Source organism: Agelaius tricolor, unplaced genomic scaffold, assembly GCF_023055355.1.
Source record: "Agelaius tricolor isolate 1412-34295 unplaced genomic scaffold, bAgeTri1.0.p SCAF_14, whole genome shotgun sequence".
NCBI lineage: Eukaryota > Metazoa > Chordata > Aves > Passeriformes > Icteridae > Agelaius > Agelaius tricolor.
In genome coordinates this window covers 7,187,672-7,199,927 of record NW_027269274.1, presented here as the reverse complement: position 1 = coordinate 7,199,927, position 12,256 = coordinate 7,187,672, and the positions used below count along the sequence as shown (strand labels likewise).

The 12,256-nt window shown below is 50.3% G+C and overlaps 1 protein-coding gene across 16 annotated transcripts in view; it reads right to left on the bottom strand.

The window, feature by feature from the left end:
• Positions 1 to 11,090, bottom strand: part of CADPS (calcium dependent secretion activator) — a 207,102-nt gene extending 196,012 nt beyond the window's left edge. For 9 of the 16 annotated variants that reach the window (XM_071439452.1, XM_071439462.1, XM_071439454.1 and 6 more), the window contains exon 1: positions 10,591 to 11,088. In XM_071439452.1, coding sequence (XP_071295553.1) covers positions 10,591 to 10,971 — 381 coding nt within the window. In that variant the 5' untranslated portion in view covers positions 10,972 to 11,088. Of the gene's footprint in view, positions 1 to 10,590 lie in introns of all 16 variants that reach the window. The other 7 variants (XM_071439449.1, XM_071439460.1, XM_071439450.1 and 4 more) reach the window with 2 other exon arrangements.
• Positions 11,091 to 12,256: the final 1,166 nt, after the last annotated feature.

Below are 12,256 nucleotides of genomic sequence, written 5' to 3'. Positions count from 1 at the left end.
CTCTGCTCATAACTCCCTCCCAGGCTGGTGTAGCCCTCCAGGGGATGCCCATGGCTCATGTAGCTGGTACAAGCAGCCAGCTCACAGTTTAAAAAACAGGTTCTCTGATATAATTTCTGCCCAGCCTTCCCTCCCTACACCAGTTAGGCTGGAACAAATGCACCAACTGCTGCTCTCCCTGCTGGGCATGTGGCTCAGGCTCTGCGGGAATGTGTCATGAGAGATTCTGGGAAAGAAGTTGCCCTTGGAGCAGATAAAACCCTCAAGAGTCTTTGCAGAATTACTACCAACATCTTTTTGAGTAGAAGGTACCACTTAAGTCCAGGAGCTCATAAACAAGTAGAAATCATACCAGGCATAGCCTTGGCTAACATAATCCACCACTGCATGATCAACTCTTTTGAGGATAGCAGCTCTCTCTTGAGACAGCTAGAGGCTAGAAGAGTATTATTCCCCGTCATCTGTGCATAGCCCTGGGCATATCTGATGCAGAGCAAATGGGAGATGGAAAAGGAAAACACAACCACACCTGAGAACCGCCGCAATCCCTCCTCCCTGCCCCAGCTCCTTCACAGGTACCCTTCCAGAGGAGGAAAGTTCACAGACTAAAGCACCAAACACCTGATAAAGGGAGGGGGCAAAGCTGAAACTTCCCAACTCCAAAGTCCCTCAGCCAGGTCTCGTGCCCTTCCCACCTCCCTGTTCTTTCCCAATGCAGAGCATCAGCATAGATTCCTGTTTGGGAGCTGCTCTGCTCTTACAAATGACTGAGCACACACAAAGTCTCTGCAGTCCTAACTCCAGCTAGCTCTTTGCTATGCACCAAAAACCAACCCCATGCAGCTCAGAACATCCCCACATAACAGCAGCAGATGGCTTCTGCCTGGAGGTCTCACTGGCAGAGGGTGGTCTGCAGAGCAAGGGTGGGAGGCACAGAGCTGGTTTTTGCAGCGTGCACAGGTCATGCAGCCTGGCCTGTGGCTGAAGAAGTGCTGGCTGTGGCTGTCCTTCCCCCTGTAGTGTCACCATGCAGGTAGCAAGGCAGCTGGCTCCTGCTGCGTCACCCCATTAGCTTCCTCCTGAGGCAGAGACGAGTCTGTCATCATCTCTGGCTGCAAGGAGAATGGGAGCAGTCTGCTGGGAAGGAAGGAAGGAAGGTGGTGACAATAAAAGCAAACTCGTCACATGCAACATGCAAAGCATTTCTACCCTCTTGCTGAACTAGGAAAAGGTGTTTGGCATCTTAGAAGAAAATTGCCTTTTGCTTGATGTTCTGCTTATGTGATACCCACATCCTTTTCCAGCTGCCTAAATTCTCTGCTGCTGAGGTGTGGAGGAGCTGACCCCCTGCAACAGCACATCAGGCAAAGTGGAAGTACCTCCTTGCCAAAACTACAGCATCAGCAACAGTCCAACAGAACTTCTGGATGGCTGCAACTAATTGTTCCCAAATCATCCCATATTTTCTGTGCCTAAAACATAACACCTAAGTGCTCCTTCCTTCCCAGCCCACACCCATCAGACAGGGATAGGGACACAGATAGGGACACCTTGAGGGGAGCACTGAGTGAAACACAGGGTGTATCTGCTGTTCATGGAGCAGCTTCTCCCTTCCACAGCCACTTGTACCAGCCACATGTCAAGGCTGGCCAGAGCAAGCCCAGAAATTTCTTCCCAAAGTGTCTCTACAGTATTTAGGTTCACTTGGCCAACTGGCTGGACAGGGCTACCCCAAATCACTCCTTGGGATAACAGCTCATTCCCAAGCAAAGCACCAACAGGAAATCAGATGAGTGAGTGCCTTCTTGCAGAACCAGCATCACTGAGCACAGAGCTGTATTTAGTATTACTGGTCTATTTCCCCTCTAACAGCCAAGTCCCTTTATCCCACCAGCCAGGCACCTTGTCCTCTCCAGTGCCAGCCAGAGTCTGTTTGTTGGCTGTGACACTCCAGGCTCTGAAATGACCCTCATGCACACACCCATGTGTATTTTACAAAGGTAAATCACTGTCTCTCTCTGAGGGGCTCTGAGGAAAGCATGGGGCTGCTCCCCTGCAATGTGGAGGTGGGGAAAAACTTGTGGGTTGTAGTCACATGTTGGGGTGCTCAAAGCAGTAAAACCCTTCAACAGGATTGAAGCCTTCTGCACCTCAGGGCAATGCCAACTTAGCATCATGTGCCTTGGTAACTGAAATTCCCCAGGAAAGGGAGAATGGCATCCCAGAGGAGTCAGCCAGCCCCACAGACTTCGTGGATTAAAAGCACACTGCAACTAACAGACATCAGTGGCTGCTACAAACTTACAGAATCTGCAAACTCCTAGCGCCATCCTCTCCAGCTCAATGGGTTCTCAGGATCAAATGCAAATGCTAGAAATCAAATTCAAATGCTAGAGCAGACACTGCTCTTTACAAGGCAACCCGTGAGACTGTTTCAAGAGGACAATTATTAACAAACAGTTTCTTCTATCAGTAGCTCCTCAAGGTGTGTGCCTGGAAAACAGCCTTTCCTCCCTATTACTGTCCTCCCCTGTGCCAGACAGGCAATTGGGAGCCAAACCACCCCCTTTTATCCCTGCTCCAAGAGACTGAACTGAGCCTGTGCACACTGCGGTGCTGCAGCTGCTCTGGATAGGAGGCCTCTTTCTCCTGCAGAAGTGCCTCAGGCAACGACAACATCCTAAACAAATACTTCTTTTCCACTGCCAAAAAGTTTATTGAAATTTTCCCCCCCAAAATTCATCACCTGGCTGAAGACATACAGCGAGTGATAGACTTGCAGGGACAGGGTCACTCTGCTCCATGCTTGTACAGGAGCAGATCCAGCTCATAAACGCTAAACCTAAATCATCAAGTGTGGATCTAAATCCCACCCCAAAAAGGGAGCAGAAGGGGGTCTGCAGAGGGTCTACAGAGAAAGCTAGATTTGAAGATTTTAGAAAGTCTGAAAGCCCTGCCTCTGTGCGAATGTCACCCTAATTTAGCACACAAGATCACAAAAGGGCAGTGCTGGACCATCAGCCCTGTTTGTCAGGGTATTACACAAATGCATTGTGGCATCAGCCCACAGTCCTACCAAAGTCAGTGAGGTTCCTTCAAGATGTGCACATTGTATTGCCAATCCCCAAAGATAAACACCACAGCACCGTCACTAAAAAACGTGACTAAATCTAGATTTCATTAAGTTTCTTCATCAAATATTAACATTTAGGTACGGGGAGACACCCATGAGGGTCACTATATACCTGACACTACTAAAAGTCCAAGCTCCCAACCTTACTGTGAAGTAGACAGACAGGTTTTGAACTATGACAACTACAAACACAGCACGACTTACCCCAAGATGAATAAATATTTGCATGACACTTTGACTCAGGTGTTTAAATTCTAGAAAATGTCTGACTTTATCAGCCTGAATCACAGACAAACAATACCAAATATTATCACTAAAAGCACCTTTTCAAACAACAATTTCAAAAGGTTAACATTAAACACTCAGCAACTGCACTTTATGTCCTGTCCTAAAAATGAAGCCCACACAATTCAGAGGAAAACCTGTTTGAAGCAACTCAAATATTCTGTACCCACAAATAACTTCTTGCTAAGCAAGTGCCAGGCTAGGATGCTCTGTGTATTTTTGTCAGTACCTCCCTGGTAATGACCCAGGGGAGCTGCCCAGGAACCTTCCATCTCTCACATCTCCCCTCATCCATCCTCATGAAGAGGCAGCTGGACCCTATTGCTGGACCTTGGAGCATCCCCTCCAAGAAGGGTGGCCCAGTTCTGATCCACTGGGAGCTGGTGGTGCCACTTGCATAAGGAGCATCCAATGTGAGGAGAAAATTCTGATTGTCCTGCCATGCCTGCACCACGCTCTAAAAGAGCTGGGCAGGGAGGTGGCACCTTCCCTTGGACCTCACCCTGTTCTATTTCCAGGAAGGGAACACCTTTGAGGGGCCATCCATCAAACCCCTCCCACCCTCCTGGGTGACAAAAATGGAGAAGAGCTGCTCATCACCAAGGAAAGTCCCTTTGTCTGCTGCTTTAAGAGAACTCTACTGTTTTAATTAGTCTTAATGCTCAAAGGCACACTAAAATATCTGATTTCTTGAGATCATTTTGGGGGTGAAACCCTGGCACTGCTGAAGCCACTAGCTGGATTCACATCAATACTCTCCAAGCAACAGCTTTATTGATCATACTGTATTGATTAGACTTAACATACTGATCAAGTTTACATCATGAAAAAGAAAGAAGATGTTTACCTTGTACCACTCTGGACTACAGCACTGGCAGTAGCTCTGGGGTTTGTATATATACACTGCTAGTAGCAGAGCTGTGATGGCTGGGCTGCTCCAGCTAAATAAACTAAAAACAAATTAAATATTTCTCCAGCTAACAAAAAATTGCATAGGGAAATGACTTGCCGACCACTTTCCACAGAGGTAAATGGAGAACAAGTGACTCACCATTCAGCAAAAAAAATTACAAGTTGTGCAAGAGGCAAAGTGCTTCAGGGAGAGTGTCTAGACTATGCAAAGCAAGGCCATAAATTACACCTTTTGAAACAATGGGCTGTAGCAGGGCTTGGAGCTGCATGATCAGATAAGTCTTCTCCACTCTTAGTTAGTAGCATCTCTGGCCCAAGAGGTGCCACCCACAATAATTGAAATGTCAGGCTATGGATCAGGAACTGCAAAGTTTTACAACAGCCAAAGACCAAGCTCACAGCCTATTTAATTACCCACTTCACAATCCAATAAACTGCAAGTATATAAATAGCCAAAGTATGACAAATATTTAATATCTCCTAAAATTAAATTAAGATAAGACACTGGCAAAATAAATTATAAGTGTTTTAACTGAAAACAACTGTTTTCTGCAGATCCCAGACAACTTGAGCACAGTAATCACATTCTGCACTCCACACTGCTAAGCAGCACAGCATCTAAGATGTGCCAGACCTTCCTTGCCATGGTGATGCTCTGCAAGCAGGCTCACCTTCACTTCAGGGTTGGCACAGAGCTGGGCACAGCCCCAGCCACGAGCCCAGCCACACACACAGCCCTCATTTGATGGTAGCAGTGGCCTGTGCCCACACTGAGCCATCTAAGTGGTGAAGCCAGCCCCTAACTATTCCTCCAGGTTTGTATAGGCATAGCACTAATAATATTCCTGCAAGCTTTGCTGCAGCTACAGAGCTGTGCATGAGGTACAGCTCATGCTTGAGAGCTGCCTGCACCTTGCAGCTGCTTCCTAAACAGCACTAGACAGCAACTGAGGGACAGACAGAAAACAAGCAGAGCATCGTCTTTACCTCTCCTGCCCTGCAGAGCTGAGAAAACCAAAAATCTCCAAGGGTTTCTTGGGACCAGCAGAGCAGAATCTGATCACAAAAACAAATTCCTCCAGCAGAAAACTGCTAAAACAAGTCCCAACACCACCTGAGTTCTGTCTGTCCCAGAAGAACAGTGTTCTGGTGCTTTTATGAGAGAACTTGTGTAAGTATGGCATGAGAGTAACAATCCAACCCACGATAAGGAAGATGTGGTTATTTGGAAAGCTGCACTAGCTTTACTGTGTCCTAACTCTTGTAGCATCTCTGTGCCTGCTGAAATGGCAGGAATTCAGTATTTTAAGATGCATTGTAACCAATTGAACAGTTTCTGACCCCTCACACCTGTTCTGCATGAAGCACTGTGCTTAAATCAATCACCATTCAGCAAAGCACAAGCTTAAGTGCTTTGCTGAATTTGACTGAGAATTTTGCTAATGCACCTGACGTCATCCCACAAGCTAACACAGGGACCCAAATCATGAGCCTCTTCTCCCAGGAGTAGCCCTGGTAATCTGCAACAAATCTGGAACTTTTTTCATCCTGCATTTATTCCACTGAGAACTGATTTACTCTCCTGCCTGCCTTCTCCCTTGTTCTGCAGGAAGGAAGACAGGCAGTGGCAACCACAGCTGCAACGATGTCTGACCTAATGTGCTCTCCTCATTTTATCTCCTAAAAAGTTATTCCTGCTGCCCCTTTCCCAACAAGTGTTTTCAGTTTATGCTATTTGAATGAACAAACACCAATTCCAGGGCTGTGCTGTGCCTTTTGACTGCTGTGCTGCAGAGATATTTAGCAAAAGTTACAACCCACATCCAAGGAGGCTTGGTTTGCACCACTACAGACACACACCTTGTCCAACATCCCTAGGCTGCTGGCTGAGCTGTCTTCCCAAAGGCTTCAGACAGCTGGGATCAAGTGGGAAGAGGCACCAAGCACGGCTGGTCGTCTCCACTCCACTTCCAACAAACCAGCATGATCTAGAGAAAAGACCACACACATCCTGGCCATGCAATTACCAAGCTCAGTGCCATCTGCAGTAATAAAACACATTGTTCTGAGAGCCATGGAGCTGGCAAAGCCACTTTCCTCCTGAGCTGCATCATGAGGCTGGAGCCTTCCATATCCAGCAATATTGTACGCTCTGATGGGAGGTTTTCCTCATTCAGTTGGTCTCTTGCTCAGATTCCCCAGTGTCTAATAATGGCTGCCCACACACTGCACCTTCCTCCCATCTGGGGTAGAAGATAAAAATGAAATCTCCCTATTTTCACCAAGCTTTACAGGGATGAGTATCTTGCAGACCATTGTCTGCATCTCTAATGTGCCTGGAATTCAGTGGTGGCTTAAAAAAGAAACCTAAGTGGGAAGCAAAGACAACACAGGCAGGTATCTAATAAGCCTTTTTTCTTTTTCCTTGGGAAATAGTGCTAGTGAGATGTAAATAGAAGAACTTACAGGTAGACATCACAGATGCCGTAGTTACTCAAGTGGAGCCTTATCCCATAAACATCAAAATAAACCCAAAGCAGAGGTGTAGACCTGAACACATTCATGTAAAAAACAGTTTTTCCTCCGTGGCTGAAATTTCTGGGGTGTCAGGATCAGAAAAATACCAGTTCTGAGTGGCTTCTGCTTAAGTTAATCTGGAAATCTGAAACACAGAGCTTACTGCTGGTGTAAACAAGCAGTGCTGTCATGCCCACATGCAGTAAGTACCCAGCTACACCATCCATTCACACGTTTCCGCTGCTCTCTCCGCTCTCATATACATTCTAATTTATCAAACAGCAGGTAATTACCTTTGTGGTGCAACAGCACCTTAACTACACAGTTCCCTTTATTCCAGGGTGGTTCATGGGTGCTGCAGAACACCAGGCTGCGTTTTCCAGCTCCAGAGCACTACACATGCGTGTGTGGCTGCACAACTGGTGCCCGCTGTGCCACTGTGTTCCCAGCCCCTGGGGCACCAGCCAGCTCTGACACAGCAGCACTGCAGGATCAAGGAGGGAGGATTACACACCCCAGGGGAGCAACACAGGGATCCACAGCCCAGGCAAGAATTCAGTGCTGCGGCCACAACAAAATCAACACCTTCTGATCTGAGGAAACTGCAAAGAAGGTGAAGCTATTAGAAGCTGCCTGGGCTCTGGGAGCCTGGCAGGGGCTGGCTGCAACACAATCCATCTCAGCTGTGGTCCTCCAGCTGTGGTGGGGGTGGGCTGGTTGTTATCAGATACCCCAGACAGGAAACCACTCTGCAGGCAACAGCTTCACTGCCTCACCTGCAAAGCCATGGTCCCTGCCTGGGCTGTGCTTGGGGTCATAGCATCACCCATTCTACAGCTGCGAGCCAGGTGAGGCCAAACCTCATCCTTCTCCTTCCAGCACTGGGCAGAACCTGCTGAGTAGGGCTGGGGACAGGTCCCCAGCACTCACTGCTGCACAGTTCTGCCCAGACACCTCTATGGTGGCACCTCCCTGACATGGGTGTGGAGCCAGGTCCCCTCACCTGGGCAGGGCCCCAGTGGGGCTCCCAGACACCCTGTCCATGGGCAGTGACTGCAGAGGGCAGATGGGCAGGGTCAGCCCTGGCATCTCCAGGGCCCTGTATGTGCAGGGGATCAAGCAGCAGCCCCTGCAGCCTCTGTGTCCAGCACCACTGGGAAAGGAGGGAGCGTGGTCCCGCACACCAGCCTGGAGACTGCAAATAACAATACTTGGGGATCTTCTGCTCCTTATTTCTTCAAGGATGAAACAATTCCCTGGCAAACTGCAGACTGTGAGGGTGGAGAGGCAAATGGCACATGGGAAAGGAAGCAGTTTATCTCTCCTGCTGATGAGCAAACTGACCCAACAGCCCCCATTAGAGCAGGACCAAAATCCAGTTTTCTCTCACCTTTCCTCTAAGAAGCAAAACGCATTTGTTCCACTCTGGTGAGTCTTGAGCACCTGACACTTTTATCATTACTGAAGACCCAACCAATACACTGCAACTGAAGCTCAGTGCTCAAGAGGAATCAAGTCCCTCACCTTCACCCTCTGGTCTCCCTCCAGCCAGAGAAGGAAGGGCCTTTCCCAGAGGGATGTGTTAGGAAAGCAAAGCAAAGGAGCACATGAAGTTCATCAACAAACTCCAGGCTCTGGTAGTCCTTTAATTGACTTCAACAGGAGTCGTGGCAAAGAAAAAAGGGCAAGGATCATGACAACTGAATATAGGGATATAGAGAAAACAAAAAAAACCCCAGAATTAATTCACCTTTTAAAGGGTAAATTCAATTTGACATGTATTATCATGGTAAATTTAGCTTTCCCAATTCTATTTCACTGCTAAGTTTGAGGGGAGAGGGTCAACCCCCAAGACACACCTATTTTAGCTATGTTAATAAGCCAGAAATGTTTCCCTATGTTCTTCATTTCACAGAGAATGGATTCTTTCCTCCCAAGATCCTGTGTAACTTCTACATAGCCTTGAATATTGCTGCCATTTTGTAATTTTTCTCATTACTCCTCATTTCTTTGTTTCACCTGCACTTTATTCCCCACCTTTTCCTCTCCCTTCTGTCCTTTCACAGGGCCCTATTTTGATTTCAGGGACTATAAACTGTCCTTCCCAGCCACTCTTCTCTGAACTGCTAAAATGCTGCATGCTCCTTTGGATAAACTGCTCATCAATTTCAGTTCACTTTTATGTGAGAAACAATTGCAGGACTGACTTGGTTTTATTTCACTGAAACAAACAATAATGTAAGTTTCATCTTCAGTTCACTTTTACATGAGAAACAGTTGCAGGACTTAGTTGTTTGTATTTCAGTGAAACTAACTAATAATAATGTAAGTTTCATCATCTTTCTCTAACACAAAGAAGTTGCACGGGAAACAAAAGCCAAAACGACTTTGGAAATTCACAATCTGCTGAAAAGCATTGTAGGGAGAAAGAACAGATAAAAGAAACTCCAAACCTGGCTATAATTTCAGCTATGTACTTTGCTCAGCAAACAAAAGCAGATCATTCAAGCTTCCAGCAACAGATTGTCCTATATTGCCTTTAAACTACATGATACAGTACGGATACACTTTCCTACCTCCGTATGTTGCAATGACTAATAATAGTCCTGTGGTGTAGCAGAACTGAATGTCGTTTGCATCAATACATCCAGGAGTCTGCCTGAATTGCAAAGGTCATTTGTGAACACAGAACAGGATCAAGGCTAAAACTGCCATCTAAGAAACTCAACCGAAAACGGTGACAAAAAATCAGCCAGCTGTTTCAGAGAGCTACATTACATCACAGATCAACTCTCTCTGCCACAGGGAAAAAGTTGGCTACATTTGACTGAAAGATGCCTGTGTCCAGATCCAGAAGAAACTTAATTTCTGCCCTGGCCCATGAGCTTGTGCCTCAGAGGAGAAACAAGCTCCAAGAGAGCTCCTGGAGATGGGGAGCCCAGGTGAAGCGCTCCTGCCCAGCCTCTGCGTGGAGCAGCACACGGCCCTGCTGTGGTGACACACTGGGGGAGGACGAGTCAGGACTGTGGCAGAGACTTCACCGCAAACCTCTGCTGATGCATTTCGCCAGGAAGGCAGTCTTGGGGAGCTCACGAAACATAAACACTTGCAAGAAGTTGAAACGAGACTCAGCAACTCCCCAAGTCAGTGCCAGCACTCCCAGTTAAGCAAACTTTGCAGTAAGCATGGAGTTGCGGAGTCCCTTTGCAGGAGGCAACAGCACGTGCCTGGCGTTTCCCAGCAATATAACCCACTTCTCTCCTTTCGACAACCTTTAGAGGCCAACATCCCAAACTTCCCGAATCGCGACTAGATTGCGTAACTAGAAGCAGCGATGTATGTCACCGGCTCTGTGTGGGAGAGCATGTCGGGGAGCAGCACGAAGGGTGACAGGGGGTCAGGGGGCTGCCCCGAGCTCCGAGCCAGGGCTGCTGCCAGCAAAGCGCACCGCGTGGGCCCAAGGTGCCCTGAGCCGGGAGTGCCCTTGGGGTGCCCGGGGAGCTGCAGGCCCGGGAGCGGCAGGAGAGGAGAGGAGTGGGCAGGGATGCGGGCAGAGGGGGATCTAGAGAGCGTGCACAGGGGTAAGTCAACACCGGCTGGGTAAGAAGGGGGCAGGAGGGTGGGTGGATGGCAGGGGCAGGCAGGGAGCAGCCAAAGGTGGGTGGGTGATTGAGAGGAGAGGCAGAGCCCGGCCGGCAGGGCAGAGCCGGGCAGGGCAGGGCAGGGCAGCGCACGGCCGGTACCTTCTGCTGCCGGCGGGCCATGTCGGTGGGCTGCTTGGCGTTGAAGGGGTAGGCGATGCAGCGCATGACGAAGACGTAGAGCTGCAGCTTCTTCTTCCTCTCCTCCTCCTCCCGCTGCAGCCGCTCCAGCTCATCCTTCTCCTTCTCGCTGGCTACCGAGGGGCTGGGGCTGGCGGGCCGCGCCGCGCTGCTGCCGCGCCCGCCGGGCTGCAGCCCCCCGGCGCTCCCACCGCCGCCGGCACCGCCGCCGCCGCCGCCGCCCGGGCCCTCGCCGGGGCGGCTGGGCGAGAGCCGCGCCGCGGCGGGTGCTAGCGGCTCCTTGCCGCTGTCCTCCTCCACCAGCTCCTCCGACTCCTCCTCGCTGGACGACGGGTCCAACATCGCGGCGGCGACGGCTGGGCTCGGCCGGGCGAGCTGTGGAGCGCGCTGGGCTGCGCTCCGCTCGGCGCCGCCGTGCCCGTGCCCGTGCCCGTGCCCGGCTCCGGCTCCGGCTCCGCGCGCCGCCGCGCCCGCGCGCGCCCCCGCCCAACCCCGCCCCGCCCCGTGCGCGCGGGCGCTGGCCGCGGTGCTGCACGCGCGGGCCGAGGGGAGCGAGCGGCGAGCGGGCCCCGCGCATGCCCGGTGCGCGCCTCGCCGCCGCCATGGCCGCGGGGGTCCCGGAGGTGCAGGGTGCTGAGCGTGTGCCCTGGTGTCCCCATAGCCCCACACAGGCACCGCGGTGTCCTCAATGTCCCCACAGCCCCACACAGGCACCGCTGTGTCCTCAATGTCCCCACAGCCCCACACAGGCACCGCGGTGTCCTCAGTGTCCCCACAGCCCCACACAGGCACTGCGGTGTCCTCAATGTCCCCACAGCCCCACACAGTGACCACGGTGTCCTCAATATCCCCACAGTCCCACACAGGCACCGCGGTGTCCTCAATGTCCCCACAGCCCCACACAGGCACCGCGGTGTCCTCAATGTCCCCACAGCCCCACACAGGCACCGCGGTGTCCTCAATGTCCCCACAGCCCCACACAGGCACCGCGGTGTCCTCAATGTCCCCACAGCCCCACACAGGCACCGCGGTGTCCTCAATGTCCCCACAGCCCCACACAGGCACTGCGGTGTCCCCACAGAACCCACTGTCTCTCTGAACCTCCACAACCAACACAGACACTGCTGTGTCTTCAATGTCCCCACGGACACCAATGTCCCTGCTGTGCCCCTGGTGCCCCCACAGCCCCACACTGTGTCCTCGCAGCATCTTGAGCCACATGAAACCCCGCAGACCTGAGGCTCACAGCATTTGTTTTGCACCAAGCAGCTCTTCTTGCACCTCAGTGCAGCTAAAAGTCTTAATTGAAAAGTGATATTGCTGGTAAAGGTTTCATCCAAGTCACTAATTATTACATATGTAATGATATCGTGGTGTTCTGCTTTGAAGATTACCTGGGGCAAGCTGAGAACTTCAGGAGGCTCTCTGAGGGATGAGTCAGTGAAGGCATCGTGTATGCAATGGTTTAGTTTTTGGTGATTTTCAGATCTGATTGAGACTTCATTTACATGTATTTGTGTATTTGTGGTCGGTGGGTGTTTTCAAGGTTTTGTTTTTCTGCTCAATTAGCAGTGCTTCTTTTCTAAATGTCAAAATACCTGTCACCTGTTAATTCATGTTAATAAAT